At 41.8% G+C, this 25205-nt stretch overlaps 1 protein-coding gene across 2 annotated transcripts in view; it reads left to right on the forward strand.

Annotated features, from left to right (window-relative positions):
• CYFIP1 (cytoplasmic FMR1 interacting protein 1) overlaps positions 1 to 25205 on the forward strand; it is a 92258-nt gene that overhangs the window by 8200 nt on the left and 58853 nt on the right. For both annotated transcript variants that reach the window (XM_018562810.1, XM_018562809.1), the window contains exons 2-10: positions 9603 to 9726; positions 11037 to 11126; positions 12129 to 12206; positions 14893 to 14994; positions 16347 to 16528; positions 19264 to 19360; positions 20903 to 21031; positions 22770 to 22874; positions 23604 to 23695. In XM_018562810.1, the coding sequence (XP_018418312.1) occupies positions 9610 to 9726; positions 11037 to 11126; positions 12129 to 12206; positions 14893 to 14994; positions 16347 to 16528; positions 19264 to 19360; positions 20903 to 21031; positions 22770 to 22874; positions 23604 to 23695 (992 nt within the window). In that variant the 5' untranslated portion in view covers positions 9603 to 9609. The remainder of the gene's footprint in view (positions 1 to 9602; positions 9727 to 11036; positions 11127 to 12128; positions 12207 to 14892; positions 14995 to 16346; positions 16529 to 19263; positions 19361 to 20902; positions 21032 to 22769; positions 22875 to 23603; positions 23696 to 25205) is intronic.

The raw sequence follows: 25205 nt of genomic DNA on the forward strand, positions 1-25205 counted from the left end.
GTGCTATGGGTAATTGTGCTTTGCACACCATCATTGCTACGCAAGACTTTATTTCTTCTTTTCATCTCTACATGAGCCCGAATTTGAACTCCAGGAAGGATTGTATCGCCATGTGCCATTCCAAGTTCCATTCCACACATTTTGCTAGTGACTGAATAATCTCCCCATTGAACAACATAAAATGTATCAACGTAACATAAAGCTCATCACAAGCTGCTTTAATGGCATAGTACACCTTTCTGAACATGAAACATAGTCCCCTCCCCCAACCATTAAAACCTTGAAATGCTCCTAGCTGTCTATCAGCAGTTGTGGGCATGCTTAGATGAGTTGCATCATGCCAGCCCAACCAGTCCGGAGGCCCAAGAGGCTGAACCTGGAAAATGTCTGGGTGAAGATGGCAGCGACAGTGACCCAGGGTAGAGCAGGCAGTGCAACACTAGAGGGGATCATTTGCAATGTAAGTCGGCCACGATGTGCTAATATGCTGTCTGCGTATAAGTACATTATGGCAAACACCTCCGGGGGGCTTTTTTCCCCCTTTTTTTTTATTGGCTTAACCTACTTTACTTCCACTTTAAATATATACTTTTAGTGAAAACTGAAGCATATGTATATGAAATCTGCAAAAAACAAAGTGTTTGTTACTTCAGTACCTTTTTAACAAACAATGAAAATCTGTTGTGCCAGCCTAAAATATCAGAGTAAATTCAGATTGGTTGTCATGGCTTGCTGCATTTTGCTTTTGGATCTTTGCTCCTTGCATTTGTTAATATTCTATTGTCATTTACTCTTCCTGTTTCTTAAATAGATTTATATAAGTTGTCTGGAAATGAATAATGGGGGATGTAATAAGACAATATAACACTATAGGAGGACCTGGATAAAATAGGGGAGTGGGCAACTATATGGCAGATGAGGTTTAATGTTGAAAAATGTAAAGTCATGCACTTTGGGGTTATAAACAGGCAAGCGGAATACATATTAATAGGGACTCTACTAGGGAAGTCAGACATGGAAAAAGATTTGGGGGTCATTGTAGACAACAGATTGAATAACAGCTTGCAATGCCAGGGTGCAGCAAACAAAGCGAGCAGAGTCCTGTCTTGTATTAAAAAGGTAGAGACAAAGCAATCATTTTGCCGCTTTATAGATCGCTGGTTTGGCCTCACCTGGAGTATGTGGTCCAGTTTTGGTCACCAATCCACAGAAAGGATGTCCTTGAACTAGAGAGAGTCCAGAGAAGGGCAACCAAGCTAATTAGGGGGCTGGAGGACCTAAGCTACGAGACAAGATTGCTAAATTTAAACTTGTTCACACTAGAAGTGAGGAGATTAAGAGGGGACATGATTTTGTTGTACAAAATGTTTGGTGGTGATGGCAACATCCGCAATAAACTTTTTACTGTGAACTCCCTAACAAGGACTAGAGGTCACCACCTAAAATTGATGGAGAAAAGATTTGTCCAAAAGGCGTAGGGGTGTCTTTTCATCCAAAGCGCTTACATTTTGGAACTTGCTGCCACAAGCAGCGGCATCTGCTAAGAATATTGACTTGTTCAAAGATCAGTTATATACTCTCCTAAGAGACTGTAACATACAGGGGTATTGGTATTCTTAAAGTGACATGAAATGTTTTCCCTCCCCCCAAAGTTAATGTTAGCGCTTACCTTGAATGATGTCTCTTAATCCAATCTTATTCTTCTTTCCTGATGTCTTCATCTGTCCCTCCAGCGGTGCGGCGGCTCTCCGGTCCAGCGCTGACTCCTCTGTCCTTGCAGGCACTTGCGATCCCGCGGTGTCTGCATGCGGGTGCACGCACCCATAGACCTACCTTGCGTCTCTGCTCGTCTCCCGGCTGAAAATCCGAACTGCGCATGCGCCCCGCCCCAAGATGCTTTGCAGCCGGCCGAGCAGTTTTGGATTCTCGGACGGGAGCGTGCAGCGAAGACGGGAGTAAGTTTGAACTGCTGTTAAAGGGGTTTTTAAAAAAACTTTTTGCATATATCTACTGCTTGCTAGCACGGGAGGGTTTAGAAACCCTTTAAGTACTAGGCACGCACACACGCACACACACACACTTTTTTCCCCAACCTCAAATACTATGTAATATATGTTTGCTTTGGAATCTTTTTGTAAATGGTTATGAACGTTTGTTATTTTTTTTTCCTGCTATGTATCAAAACACAGTATAAACTGTAATGTAATAAATAGTAGTTTGTGAATGGCACATCTAGTTCTTTGGGTCTGCATGTGTAAGCAGTAAGCTGAAGTCTGATTTGTCATTGCTGTGTGTCTGTTCAGTCCAGGTTTTTTTTTACACCATTGTTCATTTTATAATGGGTGAAATGTGGATTGTCAGCACCCTTCTGTGTGACACCACTATAGGGGCTGGAAATAGAAATGCTTGCGCACTCATGTACCTTAGGCTGGCTACACACCAGTAGCACTATTCGATTTTCTAATAGTTACTGGGGTCAACTATCGATTTCCACCAAATTGATGTACAAAATCGAAGGAGCAGCTTGTAAAATCTTTCATGAACTAAATTCACAGTGAATGTGGTTTCCATTCATGAAACTCGTACGTTCATTCCAAAATCGCAAGATCGCAATGCGATCCGCCGCACGGGAACGCAAGGCACATCCATACCTGAATTCCAGTTCAGTCCGGTCCGCTCCGAAAAAAATAGTGCTAGCAGCATTTTTTCTGACTGGACCGCAGGCATTGATGTGCCTTCCGTTCCCGTGCGGCCGATCGCATTGCGGCCAGAGGGCGTAGCTACGGTGCCATTCACTTCAATGGACCGCCACACTCCCTCCAGCCCCACAACAAAGTGAGTCGGCTGCAATGCGATCCAGTGTGTTCCAGCCAGAATCGGGCCAGAAAGCACTGTGTCCGGTGTGAACGGGCCCTAAATGATCATGGTACTAGGAAGATGGGCATAAACTGAGCAATCCAGTAATGGCATGTCAATTGTGGGTGATGCAACCTGCTTTTTCAGTTTTAGGTGGAATTCAAGGAAGGTCAAATACTTATCTAGGTTATTAGGGAGATATAGGATTTAAAGAAGTACTCTGGGCATATTAATAATGAACCTCTCCGGTGGGGCCATTTCCACAATGCAAGGCTTTGGTGCTCGATTTGGTCTAGAGATACTTCCCCAATACTTGGTTCCACAACAGTTACCGCTCACCTCTCTTTCGATTTGCCATTGGCTGTGGATTGTCCCTTGGTGTCCTCACATCTAATGCAAGTAAATCGATTTGATGATGTCATGGGTCCTTAGACCGCTGGAGCCCAGGGGAAGAAGAGGCTGCAGGGACCAGTCTAGCAGCCAGGTGGGACTGAGGATTGGGTGAGTATATCCGCTTTATTGTAGACCCTAGACCCAAACAAGCACTTAACTCTGGCAGTGTGTGGGAATATTTAATATGCCCGGAGTTCTTATTTAACTGCTTGAAGACCAGGTGTTTAGACCCCCTTCCTGGCCAGGCCATTTTTCAGTATTCAGCGCTGCGGTACTTTGACTGACGTTTATTCCATCATGCAACGCTGTACTGAAATTAATTTTATACCATTTTTTGGGGACAGATAGAGCTTTCTTTTGGTGGTATTTAATCACCACTGCGGGTTTTATTTTTTACTATAATTAGGAAAAATTACTGACATTTTGAAAAAAATAAGTTTTTTTTAACATTATGTTAGGAAAGATTTATTATTACCCAGTTTTTTGGTAAAATATATAAGTCGGGGTCACGTCGGGTAAATAGACACCAAACATGTCAAGCTTTAAAATTGCGCGCGCCCACGAAATCGCAGAAAACTGCCATACCCTAAATTGGCCATAGGCGACACTTTAAAAGTTTTTACCGCTCATCAGTTTAGTGTTATCAGTGATTACTGGCCCTAGAATTATTGCTCTCATTTCGACGTTCGCGGCGATATGTAACATGTGCGGCGTAATGAGCACAATCGTCTTTTTTGCACGTATGCGCCCCCGACGCATGTTTGCATGCGTGTATGTGTGGGTGGGGACTTTAACCTCTTGCCGTCCAGCCGTAGTAAAAAAACGGACGGATGGCACTGCTGCATTGGCGGGTTGCCGTCGCCAGACGGCATTTTTTTTCTGCTCGAGCCAGGGTGTGTGTCTTAGCGGACGTCTAAAGACACCCGCTCAGATCTAGAGAGCTCCCAGCCGCCCGTTTTTTTACAACGGCTGGCCCGGAGGTAGTTAAAGGTTAATTTACCTTCCTGCTTATGCTTTTATTATACCCCCATATATTTAGGGTGTAACATGAAATGCAGATTTCTTCCCCCCGCTTGTATGCAAATTTGAATTTGCAGTGGCTATGCATGACTCCACCCGCACAGCCTCATCATCCATTCACAGATCTCTTTTCTCTTTTATGAAGTGCGCTTTTGTTTATTTTTTTTCAATATGTGACATTTCTTTTTAAATATATTCTAAAGCTGGTAGACTGGTATATAACAATTGCAGTAGTCCTTAAAGGGTTATTAAACCCTTGCATGTTTTTGCATATATCTAATGCTAGCAAGCAGTATATATATGCAAAACGATAAAAAAAAAAAAGTTTTCCAAGGGTTAATACTTACCTGTGTCTTCACCGCACGCACCGGTCTGAACATCTGAAAATTTCTCAGGCGGCCACAAAGGATCTTGGGGCTGGCGCATGCGCAGTTCAGATGTTCGGCGACAAGGAGAGACACAAGGTGAGTCTATAGAGCAGCGTGCACCCGCACAGATTCCGTGGGACATTAGAGAAGAGGAGGACAGAGGAGTCAGCGCTGGATCGGAGACCCGCACCAGTGCTTGAGGGACAGCTAAAAACTACAGGAAAGAAGATGATCGGATTAAGGGGAAAAAGAATTAGCCTTTAATGTCACTTTAACAGGCACTAGGATTTCAGTCTGCTGTAGTCACATGGAAAAAGATGAAACCTGGTTGCCATAGGTTACTGTACTCTACACATGACAGATTATTCTGCAAAGCTGGCCATACACCGGTAGAAATTCAGTTCAATTTTCTAATAGTTCATAGTGGTAAATGTAGGATTGATTTTAACCATAGAAAAATCACAGAAGCAAGATGGAAAATGTTTTCTTGAACAAACGGAATTCTGAACGCGAATGTGGATTTTGTTCAGGAAACTCCATTCATTCCAATATCGAATGTTAAAACTGAACATTTCAAACAACATTCTACAAGTCTCTGATGGCATTATTAAATGTCCTGATGAGATTTTTCTTAATGAACGTTGATATAAAATCTACCAGTGTGTGGCCATCTTTGGCCTGGAATTGTCAGTTCTTATCTTTCGGTTCTCTTTCCCTAGACTTTGTTAGAAAAGTCAAAATATTTGCAGATGGAAATTGTATGATGTTGTGATTACCAGAAAACATAGCTGTTATTTGCCTTCATTGCTGACTGCCACAGTTTCCTGCATTATACCACAATGTGCAGGTACCTAAAGAAATGAAGCCGCAAGACACTTAGAAGTGAAAGGTTTCCTGGTTTGTGGTCACAAGATTGTATATGGGTGTGTATGTATGTATGCATGTGTGTATGTATATAAAAATAAATACACACATACACACCTCAGCAGTGTCATTATTTTGTGTATTTAGAAAAAAATTAATTGACCCACCACACAGTGACTCCAAAAACCTCTTCTTTTTCCAACATTAAACTGCTTTTGTTCCTCTTTTCAGGCTGTCTGTCTCTAATTGAAACTCTGTATGGAGTCTGGCCACGGAGGGGAGGTATATTTAGCTTTGTGTAACCTGAGCATCCGCCATTACATTTTGTAGGCAGGCAAATTAGCAGGTAAACGGCTTTGCATTCACTTCATAACTGCTTCTCTCCCCATTATTTATTTGGCAATATGGGAATGCAACGCAGCTGAAGCAGGTCAAATGCTGGTTAGCTACAATGAATCCTGAACGATCTTAGACGTGTCTCAAATGATATCAAAAGCACACTGCGTTTGCCCATCAAAGCCCATAGACATGTCATATGTATGTAAAGCTTAGAAATGGGACAGCTTTGTTTGAATTGGCCATTTGGAATGATTGATTTATATATTGTGTGGCAGATTTTTTTTGGGGGCGGGGGGGGGGTTTTTTTCTCTTTATTTGGAGTGTAGATCCCACTCAGGTCTGCACTGATCTGTGGTGCAATGATCTATGGCCATCCAGTGCACTGTGAAATGCATGTCTTCATTTCTGTGCACCACAATTACAATGGGGTTGTGGTGTGAACGGGGCACACCAAAAACTATTTTTTTTTTAATGTGCCCTAGTGGTGACTTGGGTTGATCAGTTGCAGAAGAACCTTAGTCACCACAAATAGTATAAATGAGCCCTTAGCTGCCAATAAATTGATTTTTGTCATGTAATTTATAGCTATTAAATATTATCTTTTAGGTGACCCCTTACTTATGGCACTGTGTCCGGTTATACCAATACTTGTCTCAGTGTTGTTGTGAAGTCACTTTGGCCCTGTGTTGGTGTATTTATTTGCACCCCATACAGTGCTAAAGCAGATCTAAACCCAAAACCAAAAATGTAGTATTTTGTAACTTGCCAGTCTTTGAATGTCGCGTCATGCACGTCTGTGCATTCGTTTTTGTTGTTTTTTTTTTTTACCCAGTAATCCTATGTGCAAATAACACACTACTTGTCCTGAGGGCCCGTTCACACCAGACACAGTGGGTTCCGGCCCGATTCAGTCGAACGCACTGGATCGCATTGCGGCCGGCTAAGTTTGTTGTGGGAGGGTGCGTGGCAGTCCCTTTAACTCAATGGCACCGTAGCCACGCCCTCCAGCCGCACTGGAACGCGTGGCATATCAATGCCTGCAGCCAGAATCAGGCCGGAGCGCACTGAAGATGGTGTGAACTAATCCTAAAGAGGCTATTCTTACTACTCCTCTTTTATCTATGGAGGTAGCCATGGTTGTAGGCTGAACATGTCTTTTCTCTTTTCATCTAAATTTTCATGGTGGATTGATGAGACAAGAATGATAAGAATGCCTGTGCTGTCTTTTTAGCTCATGGGAAGTGACAAGGACCTTGTATTTTTGTCAAGGTCAACGTGTATTTTTTCTATGTGCTCAGAAAAGTGAAAACAAATGCGACTACCAAATCTAACGACTTATTAGCTTCAGTATATTCCATGTTTTGTTACTGTGTTTAGATATGCTTTATTAATTTAATTCCATGTATGACATACATAGTACCTTCTTGTATTCACCTTTGCGTCCAGATTCCCCTAGATTGCTGCTGGGGGTGGACTTCTATTACCTTTGGTAATGGAACATTTGTGATTAATGTGTCACAAACTGGACCTTTTTTGGATCCGGAGCTCTGTATTTTTTGGTATTCTTCTATCTGCCCTCTTGTGACTGGTTCTGATATTTGTTTCCCACTCTAATCCAGCAGAAAACAATCCTGGTTGTTGTGGATTTCGTATCGGCCTAGAGTTTGCATTGTTTATTGGAGTTTTAGTCTCTTGTATTTTTAAACTTTCTGTTATGGTAAGAGGAACAAATATAAAGCACGCTGCCACAGCCTGATTACAAACTTGTCAATGTTACAGGAAGTTGCTGGTTCCGTTTTTTATCTCTTGTCTTGTGCAGGGTGTGAACTAGAGTTGGACTTGCTATACGTGATTATTCATTTTCTTCAGGGTGTGTCACCAACTTTTCCAGTGTAGTTCCAATTTTACTGTCAAATTTGGAAAAAACCCCACTATGTGTGGGTAAATTTGTTCTTTGTTTTTAGTTATACAGCATATCGAAAAATAATTAAAAAATATCTACTTTTCACCTTTTAGAAGTCTCTATGGTGAAGGCCTTTGTGCAGATTCCAGGCTACTCAGCAGTTTGAGAGAGAAACTATAGTGTCAGACTGGACATCCTCTCATTAACACACAATGCCGGGAAGACTTTAACCCTTCGTTAGAACAGACGACGTTCAAATCTAGTTTACAACTAATAATAGAATCTGCTGGCACAGTACAGACGGGGTTAATTAAACATTCGCCTCCCCTTCTTAACATTACATAGGGAAGGCTAGGTAGGATTTTTAAACAAGTAGAGCACTTAAAAATCTAAGCAGCCATTTTTTTTTCAAAGTTTTTTTAATGCGAATGGGAACATACACTATATTGCTACTAAATATTCCACGGTCAACTGTTAGTGTTATTATAACAAAGTGGAAGCAACTGGGAACAGCAAATTGGCCACGAAGTGGTGGGCCAAGTAAAATGACAGAGCGGGGTCAGCGAATGCTGAAGCGCACAGTGCGCAGAAGTCGCCAACTGTAGCTGTTTGAGTCAATAGCTACAGACCTCCAAACTTCGTGTGGCCTTCAGACTGGCACAACAACAGAATCCAAGCCTTACATCACCAAGTGCAATGCAAAACATCAGATGCAGTGGTGTAAGCACGCCGACACTAGACTCTAGAGAAGTGGAGATGTGTTCTCTGGAGTGACGAATCACGCTTCTCTGTCTGGCAATCCGATGGACGTGTCTGGTGGTTGCCAGGAGAACGATACTTGCCTAACAAACAGGGGACCTCAGGTGAAAGAAACTAAATGATCTTACTATGATTGTCACTGTTTTGAACTGTTTATACCTTTTCTGGCTCGAAGTTGGCAACACCATTACATACCAATTTCAGGTCCTTTTTACATCTGCATTTTTAACCCACGTTAATGCATGTGCAGAGATTTACCATTGGTTTTTTTTGTGACAGTTCACATATGTACAAGGCTTAGTGACATGCACTGGGTAAAAAAACATGAATGTCCTTTTCATCTGTCGACAGAGGGTAAAAGGGTTTTTGATAAGAATGGCAGCAGATCACAATGCACTTGCCCAAAGCAATGAAAAAAATAACTACGAAAACATAGACGGATGGGTTTTCATTAGGGATGCACCGATACTAGTATCGATATCGGTGGCGAGTACTCGTACTCGCCCAAATGCTCTGATGCCTAGCACGAGTACTTCCTGTATCAGGAAGCCGGGCAGTGCGTCATTACACTTTGCCCGGTTTCCTGATTGGCCGGGAAGTCGACTCCATGCTCTCTCATGAGAGAGCATGGAGTCGACTTCCCGGCCAATCAGGAAGCCATGCATCGTGTAATGACACTCTGCCCAGCTTCCTGATTGGTCCCTGCATCCCTAGTTTTCATCATTTTAAATCCTGATGAAAATAGTTGTGGAGCAAAATATCTTCAACCTGGTATTTTGGATTATAAGAAGCAGAAAGAATGGTAGCAAGGTTTGATGCAATTTATCAAGTACCATATAGTAGAAAAGAGTCTACCAAAAAGTTACCGATTTTTTTTTAATCTTCTTTTTTTTTTTTTTTTCCCAGCACTTATTTAATATGCAACACAAGTTACAGTATATGATTCAAGGAAGAGATAATGATGTGTGGTGGTGCTAAGACATCCACAGCTGCTAAGGGAAATATGACACATGTGTTTTCCTGTTCTTATTTGTGCTTTACTAATTTGTTTTCAGATGGTTCTGTGCTACTGTTACTACATCTGCTCTTTGATTTTACAGCGCAAGAATGACGACCCATGTAACACTTGAGGACGCCTTGTCTAATGTAGACCTGCTGGAGGAGCTGCCTTTGCCTGACCAGCAACCCTGCATTGAGCCACCTCCCTCATCACTGTTGTATCAGGTATGTGCTGTTGGCTTTGCCATGCTGTATAACTAGGTAATGACATCTGCTAAATGTAAATACCAAAACAATAAAATGTGAGCAGATGTTAATAGATGCAAACATTGCTTCACAATTTCTTTCTTTGTAGTTCCTGGTTAACTTATTAAAAGGGAGGTAAATCCAAACTTTTTTTGTCTTTACATCTCTTTTGGGGTACAGGAGTACTAATTTAAGCTGGGCATACACGGTGCTATTTTTTTCATTCAACCCGTGGGCTGAACGAAGGAAATAGAACAGATACCTCTATCAACGCTTACAAGTATGGATTGAGGAATCTCCTGATGTTTCTTTTGTCAGAATACCCAAATGGAGCCTGCAGCTGATTGGCTGCTAGCTTCGCTCGGCTGAGAATTTTCCAACCTGCTCCTTCGATCAGCTAACTGAAGGATGCCAGACGGAAGAATCCTGACGGTGGCACCCATTGTGCGAATTTGGACCAGTTCATAAAGAACCGGCCACAATTCACTGCGTGCATACCCTGCTTTACCGCTGTGACTCAAAGTCAGCATGCTGACATCCCAGAGCAACGCTGCAGCTGGAAAGGATCCTGACAATATTGTCAAAATCCACCAGTCTGCCGTATTGGCAGCTGGCTCTGCCTCTCTAGAGCCAAATACGGTTAAGCCTGACAGTCAGTGCTCTCTCCAGGGAGATGATCGAGAAGTGAGCGAGCACCGGTATGTGTTCGCTCACTTCCCGATCTATTGAGCCGACGTGTGACAGTCTCATTGTCACACTTTGGCTCGAAATATGACGATGAGTGATTTTTCACTCGCCTCATAGTTCTCCTTTTTAAGTAGTGTCAAAGTTATCACTAATAAACTGGCCCACTGCTACAGTCACAAAAAATTCCTTCATCAAAGTAAAAGCATGATCGTGCTTGGCAGGAATAAATGTAGCAAACTCACTAGCTGCTGATTTGTTTCTTGATCAAATAATATAATGTCTTATTGTGTAAACAGTAGTAATAGTAATCTTTTTTCCACAGCAAACTAGAATCATAAAAAGTTGTTTCAGGGTAGGAATTGCTGGGAGAAAGCGCGTTCCAACCTGCCTGCCGCTCTTCTGAAAGGTCTGCAGTAGGAATGAGAGAGAACTGATGACAGCGTAGAGTGACACTGTGTTTTGCTGGTAGTTTTAATGCAACACTAAAAAGTACTTAAAATAAATATGAATGAAAATGATCATAAGTTGTTTTTGTAATGTAAGCAGCTACTGTTAATAAACAATTGCTTCATTTGATTAATTTTGTGTTTTTAAATTGGCAGCCAAATTTTAACACTAACTTTGAAGACAGAAATGCCTTTGTCACTGGCATTGCAAGATACATTGAACAAGCAACTGTTCATTCTAGTATGGTAAGTAAGAGCGCTGTTTTAAACTGATGTTTTTGTTCTATGGTTATCTGCTACGTTGAACATTTGAACCGTAACTTGCTAGGGATACAAGGACAGCTGAACTTTGGGAAAACGGCTAATACACAGTTGTACACACATTTGTTACATGTCTTCTGTGCCTGAGGATTTGTAATTCTGTCCAGTGATTTATGTAGATTGTAACTTTTAAATTTGTGGCAGCAGTAGACGCTGGGTAATTGGGTTGGGGAGGAGAGGGAAAAATGATGCTGGTTTGAAAACATTGTTCTCACAACGTAAGGCAGTGATTTATGATGTCTGCACATGCTTTGTTCTCTGCACCTCCTAGTGCCATTTACATATCTATGTAGGCATGAGCTAGCCAGTCATGCTTGTTTATCTGAGAGCCAGCAGTAGAAATACCTCCTAAATAGTTTGATAAGACCTGCATGTCTGACATAATGTTTTATGTCCATAAATGGCTTATTTCTTGTTCTATCAAGTCTGCACTGAGGCATCTTGAACATTGGTGACTGCTGTTGCCACATCTATAGCAGTGCTCCTTTTGACTAGTAAGTTGTGCCAATAGCATATCTGCCATGATCACATTGTTCAATATAGTGATGACTTTATCTGTAATCTTGTTTAGTAAGAAAAAAAATGTTATTAGTTTAAAATTTATAGAAAGCAAGCAGATAATCAACTGACCCCTACACAGAGGATGGCTGTTATCCCATAAGTTCCATTGAAAAATGTTAAGTAATCTGTAATTGGACAATGTACGGGGTACAAAAAAAAAGAATTGTACCACCCTGGAACACACAAGTGATCACATTTTCATCAATTTATTTCAATTTCTTCTTTCTGAAGTTACCCAATATGTGATTTGTGGCACAATGCTATTTATTTTTAAGACTTTCATTCATTTTTCATTAATATAGTAATGAGATAAACATATTTTGTCAAAGGGTTAATACTTTATTAATTGACTTTGGACTTTTATAGAATGAAATGCTGGAAGAAGGGCAAGAATATGCCATTATGCTGTACACATGGAGAAGCTGCTCAAGGGCTATACCACAGGTAAGTTATTACAATAACCCATGGTTCTATAAAAATAATAGGATGACATGTTAAATGAAATCTTTTTATCCATTAGGATTGATTTAGTGCAGTACTGTATGTCCAAAATGCCTAAGAGAATGTAAAAGTTACAGCACTGGAAAGGCTATGTAGCCAGAAAAAGCAGTTTAAAATTTTCAAGAGGCATGTTTACATTTAAGCATTGACAGTAAATTTATGAGCAATGCACCTAACTTCTGACGATACATTTTGGAGATCTTTGCATGTACAGAAATTGTGGAATGGATTAAATTTTCCTTTACCACAATGTTAACATATCTGTGAGAGTCAGGGACACAGAGTGCAATACCTGGGGTGTCTTATACCATTGATTCAGTAGCTTAAAGCATGAGTCCTGGTATTTTGTCCTGTGAGTAAAGAAAGGGATTCTGTCTGTCTTTTGGTGAGAACTGTAAATAAAACTCTTACTCCCATCGAGCAACATACCATAGAGAGAGGCCTATGTATGGAGAGTTCAGTATCAGGGATACAGTGTGTCTGTTTGAGGGCAGTTGACTTGTAACACTGTCGGAGTGCGAGAGAAAACCTCTGCTGGTGGCAAGTATTGCATAAATTGGGACAATTGCACTGATCTCTAGAAGCCAAGAATTGACGCATGCTGGTTAGCCAGTAGATACTTGGTGAGCTCTAGAAGTGTCTTAGACCTGAACAGCTCCTGGAAAATTGGATCTGCAAGCAGTAGATATATGCACAAAGTTTAGAAAAGAAAAAAATCCTGCTTGAACATGGGTTTAAACTAACCCTGTCTTCGTCGAGCGCTCCCGTCCGAGAATCCTAAACTGCTCGGGCGGCCGCAAAGCATCTTGGGGCAGGCGCATGCGCAGTTCGGATTTTCGGGCGGGAGACGAGGAGTAAGTTAAGTCTATGGACGCGTGCACCCGCATGCAGACACCATGGGATCGGAAGTGCCAGCAAGGACAGAGGAGTCAGCGCTGGATCGGACACCCTCAGCAGCGCTGGAGAGAAGGCTGAAAACGACAGGAAAGAAGAGGAAGATCGGATTAAGAAACATAATTTAAAGGAGAACTATGAGGTGAGTGCTTTTCACTCACCTCATAGTTCTAGCCGACCTGTGACAATGAGAATGTCACAGGTCGGCTCAGTAGATCGGGAGGTGAGCGAACACATAGCGGCGTTCGCTCACCTCTTGATCCTGTCACAGCTCTCTGCCGTGACAGGGGAGGGGCTGGATTCCCCCCTCCCCGCTCCGTTCCACTAGCGCTGACTGGCGGATTGGACAGGGGAAGGGGCGGGTACAGCTGGCTCTGCCTCTAGATAGGCAGAGCCAGTTGTCAGTCACGCAGCTGGGCGGATCCCGGCACAATTGTCGGGATCCGCTTTAGCTGCGGTGTCTCAGTATACCGCGAGCTACAGCTCGCGGTATACTGAGGCTAGGGTGACGGGAGGACGCTAGTTTGTGTCCTCTCGTTACCCTAAGGAGAACTGTGGGGAAAAGCCCTAACCCCATAGTTCTCCTTTTAAGGTAAGTGCTGACATTAACATTGGGGGGAGGGAACATTTTTTTTTTTTTTTTACTTTAATGTCACTTTAAAGAATTTGCAGCTCGTAGACCACGAGGGGAGTACAGTTTCATTATGAAGGGAGTCTGGGTCGCTGTTTGCTGTCACAACCAAGAGTGCCATCCAGTTTTTGAGTCTGCTGTACCTGACTCTTAGATGTGGTGCCAGTTCCAGGGGGAAATACACATTTTGTAGAATTATTGCTCAGTGACACCAAAAAGACACTTGTGTGGGTAAATCTAATCTTGAGCTGTTGGGCTCTGTAAAGAAAAAGATTTGCTGGTTACAGGTATTTGCCAGATTTAAGAAAGCATCCTAAGCATAATAAAGACAGATACAAATATATACAAAACCAGACTATATATACTTAAAATAATCTAGTGGATGAGTCACTGGTTTATATAACTGCCATGAAAAATAGGTAGACATACTTAGAAGTCCTTTCCCCTTTTGGAGTGGCTTGTTTGTACACTTAAGAATTCAGTAAATCATTCTTTAGCGATCAATAGCGTGAGCTGTGTTACATTTTACTTTACCCATTTGATCAATGACCCTGTTTGAAGCAGTAAAATTGTTATTCTTGTCCTTGGTACAGGTATTTCCATTGACTCATTTGTCAGTTAAGCACAATTGCACCACAGCAATCACCCTCTTTCGAAACTGAAAATATCTATCTTCTTTTCTCTCTCTCTCTTCTTCATGAACCTGTAGGTTTGTTGAGCTGCAGGCACCCTAAACTGTCTGTACTTTTCCGCAGTGTCCCAAGAAATAGTTAGTTCTTCCAGGTATAGGGAGCATGTGACAGAAGTCAGAAGTTCCCTTTAATTTCAGCATCTACTATTGTTGAAATAAATGCAAATCTGAGCATATTGAGCTCACTGTAACAGAAGTGTAGCAGACTTGGAAATCACTTCTGAAAGATGCTTGTCAAGATGTGTACTGTAATTTTGGGCTCATATATACAGGCACCAGTTTCACCCAGTTGATGCCCTTTGCTGCTAACTTAACTCCTTTACTGCCCTATTCTATTTCTTCTCTCCTTTTTATGTGCATACTTCATTTTTGTTACAGCTTTCTCTCTTCGTGTCTCTTTTTTTTTTTCATAGGTGAAATGCAATGAACAGCCTAATCGTGTGGAAATCTATGAGAAGACAGTGGAAGTGTTGGAACCAGAGGTCACCAAGCTGATGAATTTCATGTATTTTCAGGTACCTGTTTTTATGCTATGTGCATAATCTTCAATCTCGGATACAATTTAAAATGGCTAGCTCTTACCTCCCTGTAGCAGATCTTGCCTCCTGTAGCAGATCTCACCTTCTGCTTCTCCATTGTGGTTACATGGGAAATCCCAGTGATGCCATCTTGGCACATGTTTGTGGTTTCCCCTGAGTTCTGGTGGTCAGACCTAAACCAGGCCAGAGTTTATCCAGCAGCATAAAATCACTACAATAGTGATCTTTCACTTCACTTGTTAATAACAGTGTGCAAGGGAGATCCCTATTAAAGGTGATCTGTTGTGCCCTGATCTCATCCAGCCCTCCATGGAAAAAAATGTTACAGGGGGGTAAAGGTTAATCGGTTGAAATTTAAGCAGTGGGTGGCCCTTCTAGTACCTCCCAGCTCAACAAAAGTAAATTTACATTTACTCCTGAACAGTGACTGCATTCCTATGAGATGCAGTCACTGTTCGGCAGAGCCACAGCACACAGGCAGCAGCTGTTGTCTTGACTACTAAATACAGTAGCTGGCATTGGGGAATCCTTCCACGTCGTTTAGCATAGTTGGGGGGGGGGGGATAAACTTTTTTAACCCACAGGCGGTTGGGGGGGGGGGATCAACTCTTTTAAACCACAGGCTGAACAAGAGAAAATTGAGCAATGTATAGCTAGCTTTAGTCAAAGCTATTAGCTGATAAAACACAGCTGATCAAAACACCATCTCCACACAATAACCAATTACTCTGCTTCTGCATAAGAGAAACAGCACCCCTATGTCAAAATGAAAGAAACTTTAAAACAAAGCATTTACCCAAATAGCACATCTAAACCATCATTAGAAAAAGCAACGCCTGTGCCCTGCTAGCATGTTGCAGAGTGGGACCCCTGCTTTCTGTGGGTAAGTAGTGATTTCTTTGCAGAGGTCTGACACACTGCTGAGTCTGAGTTGGAGTTCTCAAATCAGTGGGAATCATGAACTTTGCGGATTGCAGAGCTATTGCAAGTCTGTCTCTGTATGGGGCATTTTGGACCTCTGAAATTAGACCACTGCTTCCCCACAGAGAGCAAGGAGATAGGCTTTTCGACCTGGGCTGTGGCTGCTTTAGAAAGAAAATGAAATGTAAGACATCGAACACCTTTTGTTTTGATGCACCAGGAATGTAATTTGCTGATTTTAAATTATGGGTTTAATTGGGCTTTAACAATTCATGTTTTGATCATTTTGAAACAATGAGGGATTTAAGTGATGTCTGGAAAATGATAGGCGTACTTTGCACCTATTAAAATGTGTTAGCGGACCTGATGATAGTGTAAATAACAACATAGTGTTTTATTCTCTTCAGAGAAATGCCACGGAACGCTTCTGTGCTGAAGTGAAACGCTTGTGCCATGCAGAAAGAAGAAAAGACTTTGTATCTGAGGCTTATTTACTTACACTTGGAAAATTCATCAATATGTTTGCTGTACTGGATGAGCTGAAAAACATGAAGTGCAGTGTGAAAAATGATCACTCAGCGTACAAAAGGTGACACATTTGGGGTTCTGCTTGTTCATGTCTGTTTTACGTTCTGTTCTGTACAAGGTGGTAGCAGTGATGTAATTTACTTTTAAAACCTGTAGCATGTACTACATCATAAATCATATGCATGATTTACAAGAGCTCCTTCTTTCTTTAAAAATGCCTCAAAATTACTAATTTGCATTTCCAAGTTAATCATAAACATCCTTAGTGCAATTACATACACTTCAAATAAGTTTTGTCTACATACATGCATTTTATTACTACTTCCTATTGCCAACTTTATATTCTGTATCCCTAGGCCTTAAAGTGTATGTAAATCCAAAAACAAAATTGTTTATTTTCTGGCACTCCTTGTGACCGCATACTGCGGGGTCAAAAAGGTGGGGGATGACCCGTAGTATGCTGTAATGTGGAGTCACCAGGAAAGGAAAATTTGACAAACCATTTTCTATATTCATGGAACTCTTCATGCCACTTCTGCAGATGTTCTGGTTCAGATCTCCTACTGCGGAAAGGTTTCAGGGGTTTTATTCCAACTTAATCACAGTATCCAAACCAAAAGGGGGCAACCAATCCATTTTGGATCTCAAGGCCCTAAATATCTTCTTCAGGTCCAAGTATTCTGCATGGAATACATCAGGTCTACCATAGTCTCCCTCCATCAAGGAGACTTTCTGGCCTCTGGACATCAAGAAAGCATCCTTGCATGTCCTGATTTGTCCAAAATATCAGTGATTCCTTTGTTTTGGGTCCCACAGCACCCACCAGTTTGTGGCCCTGCCATTCGACCTATCCTTCGTACCGCACATGTTCACCAAAGTGCTGGCCCTTGTTCTAGCATTGCTACGCTCCCAAGGTATTCCCATTGTGGGATATCTGGACAATCTCCTATTCCTATTGAGGAAATGCTTGGCACAGGTTCTGCCCGCAAAGTGGCACAGACGATCCAAACCTTAAAAAGGTTCGGTTGGATCCTGAACCTTCAGAAGATGCTGTTGGAGCCGACTCATTGCTTGGAGTATCTGGGTCTTATCCTAGACATAAGTTTTTCTTCCTCAAGAGAAATTCCTAGTTCTATGTTCCCAGACTTGTACTCCTAAGTCCAGGAGTCGTTTGACTCTTCACTGCTGCGTGAGAGTTTTGGAGCTGATGGTAGCTCCATTTACCCAGTCCCACTCCAGAACACTGTAACTAAACATTCTGTCATTGTGGTAAAAGCAGATTCAGTCTTTTGGACAAACTGATTTACCTGACATCAAGGACCAGGTTGTCTCTGGTATGCTGGTTCAGGAGCCAGGTTCAGGGAGAAACCAGAAGCCTTGCTGCTGAAAGAGAAATGTAAAGGATTCTGTCTACGGCAGAACGTCACATCCCTGCCTTTTCCGCTGTTTATCTACTGGGAGGATTCTGTCTAGGGCAGAACGTCACATCCCCGCCTTTTCCGCTGTTCACCTACTGGGAGTAAATCCTTGGCAGGTAGACTAAGCTGGACCTGGGAGAATGGTGTCTACACTTGAAGCTGTTACAAGACAAGTGCCACAGGTGGGGGACGCTGGATGTAGACCTGCTAGCATTCAGGTTTAACAACAAACTGTACAGGCTTGTCTTCAGGTATCGAGAACCTCTGGCGATAACACTGGATGGTCTGGTGACTGTGTGGGATTAGTATAAGCTGATTTTATGCCTTTCCGTTCCTGAAACTCCTTTGTCCACTCTTCAGGATCCAGATGGGGAGCACTCCAGTGATACTCCTAGCTAAGGATTGGCCCAGGCAAATGTGGTACTCTGATCTGAACAGACACCTGGCAGATGCTCCACGGGCATTTCCAGATTGTCAAGACCTTCTATCTCTAGGACTGGTTTATTATCCTTCTTTACTGTTGCTTGCTTTAACAACATGGCTGTTGAAGCCCAAGTCTTTAGGAGACAGGAGTATCTGAATCTGTGATTCCCACAATGTTAAATGCTAGGAAGTCTACCTCCCTCTAGGTCTACCATCACAAATGGAAAGCAGACTCTGCTTGGTGCAAGGAAAAATGCTTGTCTCTGAATCCTGTGTCCCTCAATGAAAAAGAAAGAAAATTGGATTTTTGAACTTGCCGTAAAATTCATTTCATAGAGTTCCTTTAGGAACACAGATTCCACCCCTCTATGTTTGTGAGCTTGCTCCTGGTATGGCTTTTCTAAAGAAAAGAAACCGGGGGCATGCCAGGAGTGGGAAGGGTTATCCAGATGGTTACTGGTTTTTGTTTGGCAGTGACCAAAGCCTCCTGTAGGCAATTTAACCCAATTAATCCTGAATCCTGTTCCCCTCAATGAACTCAATTGATTTTACAGTAAGTACAAAAATCTAAAAATATAATACCTTATATGTGGTGACAGCATTCGTTTCCTTTTTTATGAGGGGTTTTCAGTTTGCTTTATTTTCACCTGGTGGTCCTGCCAGTTGTTAGAATGACAGCACATTTTAACTGTACTGTATCTATGAAGGAGCAGGGTTGTCGCCCTATGAAAAGTTGCTAACATTGGTGAATAAACCAAGTTGATGATATTGTTTATTACAACTTTTACTCTTTAATTATTCATAACCTTTGACATTGGCTTATAGGTTTATGTTTTTACGAAAAAGCCTCCAAGCTATATTATAGGGCTAGTTGTCCTTTTTTCATCTTCTTTTTTTTTTTAAAATATATTTTGAGCTAGTATCTTATGTTTTTTACATTTTGATATTTCTAAAGGGCAGCACAGTTCTTGCGTAAAATGGCAGACCCTCAGTCTATCCAGGAGTCCCAGAACCTCTCTATGTTTCTTGCCAATCACAATAAGATAACCCAGGTATGTAGAAACGTTTTTTTTTTATTTTTCTCATTTATGTATGTATTTTAATATTTTGTTAAATCTAATCCTGGTTGCACTTCTACACATAATATTAATGTGTATTGAGTATGCACGGTACATTATGTATAGCAATGTGCTTTCATGGGTTCAATATGTTAACATTTCACTAGCAATCAGCAGCTTTCATTGAGAAGAACCTATGAAAGACAGCCTGATTATTGCATGGCTGTACCATTTGGAACAAAGTAATTGCTAAAAATAAATCATTTGGTTACTATGCTTGTAAATAATAATGGTACCAAATAAATTTCAACTGCAGATTAAAGAGGAACTATATCCATATATTCTAAATAACAACAAAGGCACATTTAGCAATGTTTTTAGTAATAACAATCTACAGATACTTATAAATAATTGCAGGCTTTTTATTTTTTGCATACCTTATTTTTGTTTTTCCTCCCTATTCTCACAATGGCCATTTTTACTGAGGGCAGATTAATATATCTCCCTTTACTTCCTGGAACTCTGGCACATGTGACTAGGACATGGGACCATGCACCTCATCTCAGGGGAGGAAAATGCCTTTCCCTGAGATCTTCTGAGATTACATATGAGATTTCCCAGCAATGCTCTGCTGATGTAACCTTCCCAGGATGCAATGCTTGTGCAGGATTACATAATTTGTAGGGCTGAAAAAACGAATCAATGTAATCTGTGATCGATAATGAGAATCGTTATCGATCTGTTGATTTGATTAGTTAAATCCGCCGCCACTCTGCTCCCCTGCTCTCCTCCCCAGTGCTCGTTCGATGCTGCCCTGTGCCTATTCTGCATTTCCCAGCTCCTCCTCTGCTGCCCCCTTTTGGTGCCCCGGTTCCTCAGCTGCTCCCCTGTGCCCCCTCTTCTGCTGGCGGTAGAAAGCCGGCGTCAAGTTCTCATCCAGTGGCTGACTATTTTAAATTGCAACCGATCAGCTGGTCCAGGTAGATGGGATAATGCAGATCGGTTCTCCTGCACATCGCAGCGAGTCGATCTGCCCTGGAACAGCTGACAAAGCGTTGGAATGCTTGCCCCAATGGGTGGCCACACATTCAAACAGAGTCCCGGCGGCTTTGTTTACAATGATGTACTATGCACGTCAGTGGATGCGAAGGGGTTAAAAACAAATTGATAATCAACTTTGGTGAAAAAAAGTGAATAAAACATACATGAACAAAAATATAAAATAACTTTCAATGAAATAAATGACTTAAATAAAAAATAAAAAAAAAGCACCATGCCTGGTTAAAGGGAATATATAGTGGTTTTCTACAAAGTTACGTTCTACTATAATCACAAAAAGCAGATCAAAAACATTACTCTAAAAGCTTACCAAAAAAAAAACTAAAATTGACACAAAGCTTATTAAATATCGTCTAGGGCCCTACTCTCCTTTTGGAAGAACATCTATTGTTGCTGCTCTTTTGGCTTTTAGTCCTAGAATGATAGGTACTGAGATGCCTCATGGATTTCCTGTATGTGTTTCTGTCTCTGTTGCAGTCATTACAGCAGCAGCTGGAAGTCATTCCAGGCTATGAAGAACTCCTTGCAGACATTGTGAACTTGTGCGTTGACTACTATGACAACAAAATGTACTTGACGCCTGGGGAGAAGCACACTCTACTAAAAGTAAGGAGAACAACCAATTGCTTTTGTACGCCAAGAATGTTTGACGATAGAATGGGTAATGGAAGAGTCATCATGCTGTATCATGAAATATCGCAGCTTCTCCAATAGGGGTAAAATTGGATTCTGCGGTTGAATAATCCTAAGCATAATTAGATCACAGTTTTTTATATAGATATGCCTTAGAACGGATTTAGAAAGATCATTTGTTTTTAGCAGAAGTGTAAAATGTTGATTTATAAGGAAATAATGAAAAGTCACTGTATAATGATAGCCCCCTGTGGGATTTAGCTCTTGCTGAAGTCATTTCCATACACAGTCTACAAGTGGCTTCATCACTAGTCATTTGTTTTGCTTAAATGGTGGGCATTAGTGCAATTAAACAGCATGCTTGCTCATTGTTTAGCCCAAATGCCTTGTTGGGGTTTTTTTTCTGCGTGAGGATAAGGATGGTCTCGCTTGTACACTTTAGATTTCTTCCACAGTCCACTAACAGATCTGTGATATAGTTGGCTTATGTATACATTGGTCCTAATGTTTGTATTTGGTCAGGCCATTTGATGTTATATTATTGTGTTGAAATCCCATATAAAGTTATAATTACATTTATTTCTGAAGTTGCTGAAGGTTAGCACAGTTTGAACATATAACATATACAAAATATTTGTGCATTTAAGCATGTTAAGCAGGCCTTTTAAAATGAATCATAACTGCAAAAAATGCATGCCACTTTGGGGGGTTTTAAATGCAGCTACATTATGGAAGATCCCTTCTGAGTGTTTCCTCCTATTGTTTTTTTTGTGTTGTGCTGTATTTGTGTTGTATACAGAATAAATATGAAGAAGTCACACGCACTCCAGCTCAAGTTCAGTCAATATTTTATTGACCTCTGTGGTGTCACAACATGGCCATGTTGTGACACCACAGAGGTCAATAAAATATATTATGACGGTATAATGTCAATTACACTGATTTGCGGAGGCATCTGTGGTCGCTTGGCACCCACCCGATACTTGAGGGTATTATCCGGTCAGGTGTGCGATGGATTTCTTTTGATTATTGAAATGTATATACAGAAAACGCATCTTAAAACTTGCATATACATTCACGATCCTTGGTCCCAAATGCTTTTCAGTACACTTTTGGTGTAAAGCGTTCCAAAATGTAATTGTACTTTGTAAATTTAATTGGTTAATACTAGGGATGCACCAATATCGTTTTTTAGGTATTGAGTACGAGTACCGATATTTATTTATCTTTCGGTACTCACCGATACGGGTACTTCTGGAAGCATGGAACCTGCTTCCCAGCCAAGCAGGAAGCCGGACGGCGGGTCATTAGCTGCCGCCCGGCTTCCTCATTGGCCGGGAAGCCGGCTTCCCGGGCAATCGGGAGGCCGGTCATTACCCTCTGCCCGGCTTCCTCATTGGTCACAAAGCCGGCTCCATGTTACCTTGCGGCACTGCCGGTCAGAGGAAATCTCCATCTGACCGGGAGTTGTGGTATCGGGAGAAAGTATCGAAGCATTTGGCCGCGTAAGAGTACTCACCCGAATACTTGGTATCGGCACTGATCCCGATACTAGTATCGGTGCATCCCTAGTTATTGCGTCTTATCTGTGTGCACTGTACACCACATCTCTTGGAGAAAAGAATCGCACTTCAGGGCTTGGGGTATTTTTGTGGGGTACATGTGATGTGTATGCATTAATTCAGCATCTCTTTGACGGTTTGGTTTGTAGGTGATGGGATTTGGATTGTACCTCATGGACGGAAATGTGAGCAACATCTACAAACTGGATGCTAAAAAGAGAATAAACCTGAGCAGAATTGACAAGTTCTTCAAGGTAAAATGGAAAGCATGAAATGGCTGATATTTTATACACAATAAATGCAATGTGTAATAATGGGATATGTTGTCTTTTTGAACCAAATTCAGGTAAGCGTTAAAGCAGAACCCCGGAAATCATTTTTAATAACCCTTGCAGTGGAGCTACTACTGCTCTGCGAGGGTTAAGTGCTAGACAAAAATGAGTAGCCCCACTGCATGGGTTAAGGGCACATTTGCTCGGAGTTCTTCTTTAATCAGGCTGTTCCTTTATTTTATGTTCATAGGTACTTAAAGGTACCCAAAACATTTTACTTTAGTTAGGATAGAGTGGAGAAGGCAAAAAATCTGTCATGTTTTTATTACAGGCAGTGTTCCCATTGTGTGGCTTTCCCTTCACTTCTTGTGGGCAGATGCTCCTCCCCCACCCCAATTTTTTTTACAGGTGTCACGAGAATGGGAAATGAGATAATATCCCCATAGTGGGGTCATAGTAGTAAAAACCTGACAGAAATTCTAAATCTTGTTCACTCTACTTTAAAGCTAAAAGAAAAATGTTGGTCTGGAGTGAAGCTTTATTGAGGTTAGCCATTGTGCTGCGAAAAATCTTCTTCTGGTCAAATTGAGCCAGATGGAACTGTTTCTTTACAAGTTTAGTGGGTACAATGATTGTGCTTTGATCATTATCAGTCTATCGCATTCACAGTGGTAATGGTCACTTGTTCTTTTATCTTTCTGTTGAGTACAGCAGCTGCAGGTGGTGCCCTTGTTTGGTGATATGCAGATAGAATTGGCAAGATACATTAAGACCAGCATCCATTATGAGGAGAATAAGTCAAGGTAAGCATCCTTCTTCAGTCTTTGTCACGTTACCAAACGGTCCATCCAGTCCACATTTAAATCTTGCCCTAGGTAAGTGAAAATGTGTCATGAGAGAAACATGCTGCCATTGCTGACCTCCTCTCGTACATGCTGGTTGCTGTCATGGTGGCCCTCTAGTTTCTGTATTTGGAGTCCACGATCTCATACAAGTATGGAATGAGTAAAACCAGAACTCCTGATTTGTGTATTTTTAAGAGACTGAGAAAGTACTGTAGGCGATGGTCAGCATGACATACAGGGAACTAGCATGTTCAGAAACGGGTCAACAGTGCCATCTAAGGGCGTACATTCAGGAGGAATATGGGGGTCCACCCTGTCAGCAGGCACAGAGGACCAGAGAATCCTTTACTCTGCTCTCACAAGCCTCTCTTTTGTAAATCGGGCACCTATTGGCAGTTAGTGTCCCAGACTCAACAGCAACAAACGTAGAGTTACCTCGTCGCACTCCTTACTGGAAAAACCCAATAAAAGGGGGGGGGGGGGGGGGCACCCACGCAAAGGTCATTGACTTCCCTTGTGGTCCCAACGGCTTTGCGCTGACGAAACTGAAGATAATGAAGTTAGTTGGATGTAATCAGCACACCACAAGTAGTCCAAAGTACTCGTTTATTTCAAAACGTCATGTCATCAGACTCAACAGTCTCGCTCATAGTTGAGGGATGCTGTAATGCGCAAGAGGTCACTTGGGGAAGCACCACTGGTGTGATGCTTGTATTCTTCTGGACTGTGCTTGCAGGCAGCTTTGTTTGTGGTTTGATGACCTTAAAGTCTCAAACAGTTTGGAAGTCTCAAACTGCATAGGGGAGCTGCAGCAGGAGGAAGGATGCTGGAGCAACATGTAATTCTATTCGTCTGGCTGTACCTCAGTGAGTTTACAAGAGTAGTAATGAGAGGCAGATTACCCATCTGCTTTCACTGTGGATGAGAGAGCTGTCTTTCATGGACAGGAGGGTTGCAGGGCCCCATTATGAGAAATCAGTTTTTTAAGTGGGGAAAAGAGAATACCTAATACACCCCCACCCCTGCCTAGTTGTACCAAAACAAAAACCCTTGCTACCCCTAGTAGCAAATTACTAGCCTGATGATTGGCTGCAAAGGCACCTAGCATCAAATTTTGGAATGGTGGGGACTGTCATGTGGAGTGGAATTTTTTGTTTTGTTTTTTTAACTTCTGTTTATTGTACTTGTACAAAAATTGTACAGGATTACAGATATACAAAGTTCTAATATACAGAATACAAACTATTTTCTCTCCCGTTCATTGAAGGACACAGGGAACAGATCGGAGATCCTATGCCCTAGTTTAGCAGCTATATTGCCGGGAACATGGACTGTGGGGACGGTCTGTCCGCAGTACCCTGTGAGGGCTGCGGCCTCTCTTCAGGGACATCTCCCACGTCTCCCCTTTGCGCGGCCTGTACTTCTGCGCCCCTTTCCCAGTCTCCCTTGGTGCCTGTGGGGTCTTTGG

The sequence above is a fragment of the Nanorana parkeri genome, unplaced genomic scaffold (assembly GCF_000935625.1).
Source record: "Nanorana parkeri isolate BGI_ZX_2015 unplaced genomic scaffold, ASM93562v1 scaffold601, whole genome shotgun sequence".
Lineage (NCBI taxonomy): Eukaryota > Metazoa > Chordata > Amphibia > Anura > Dicroglossidae > Nanorana > Nanorana parkeri.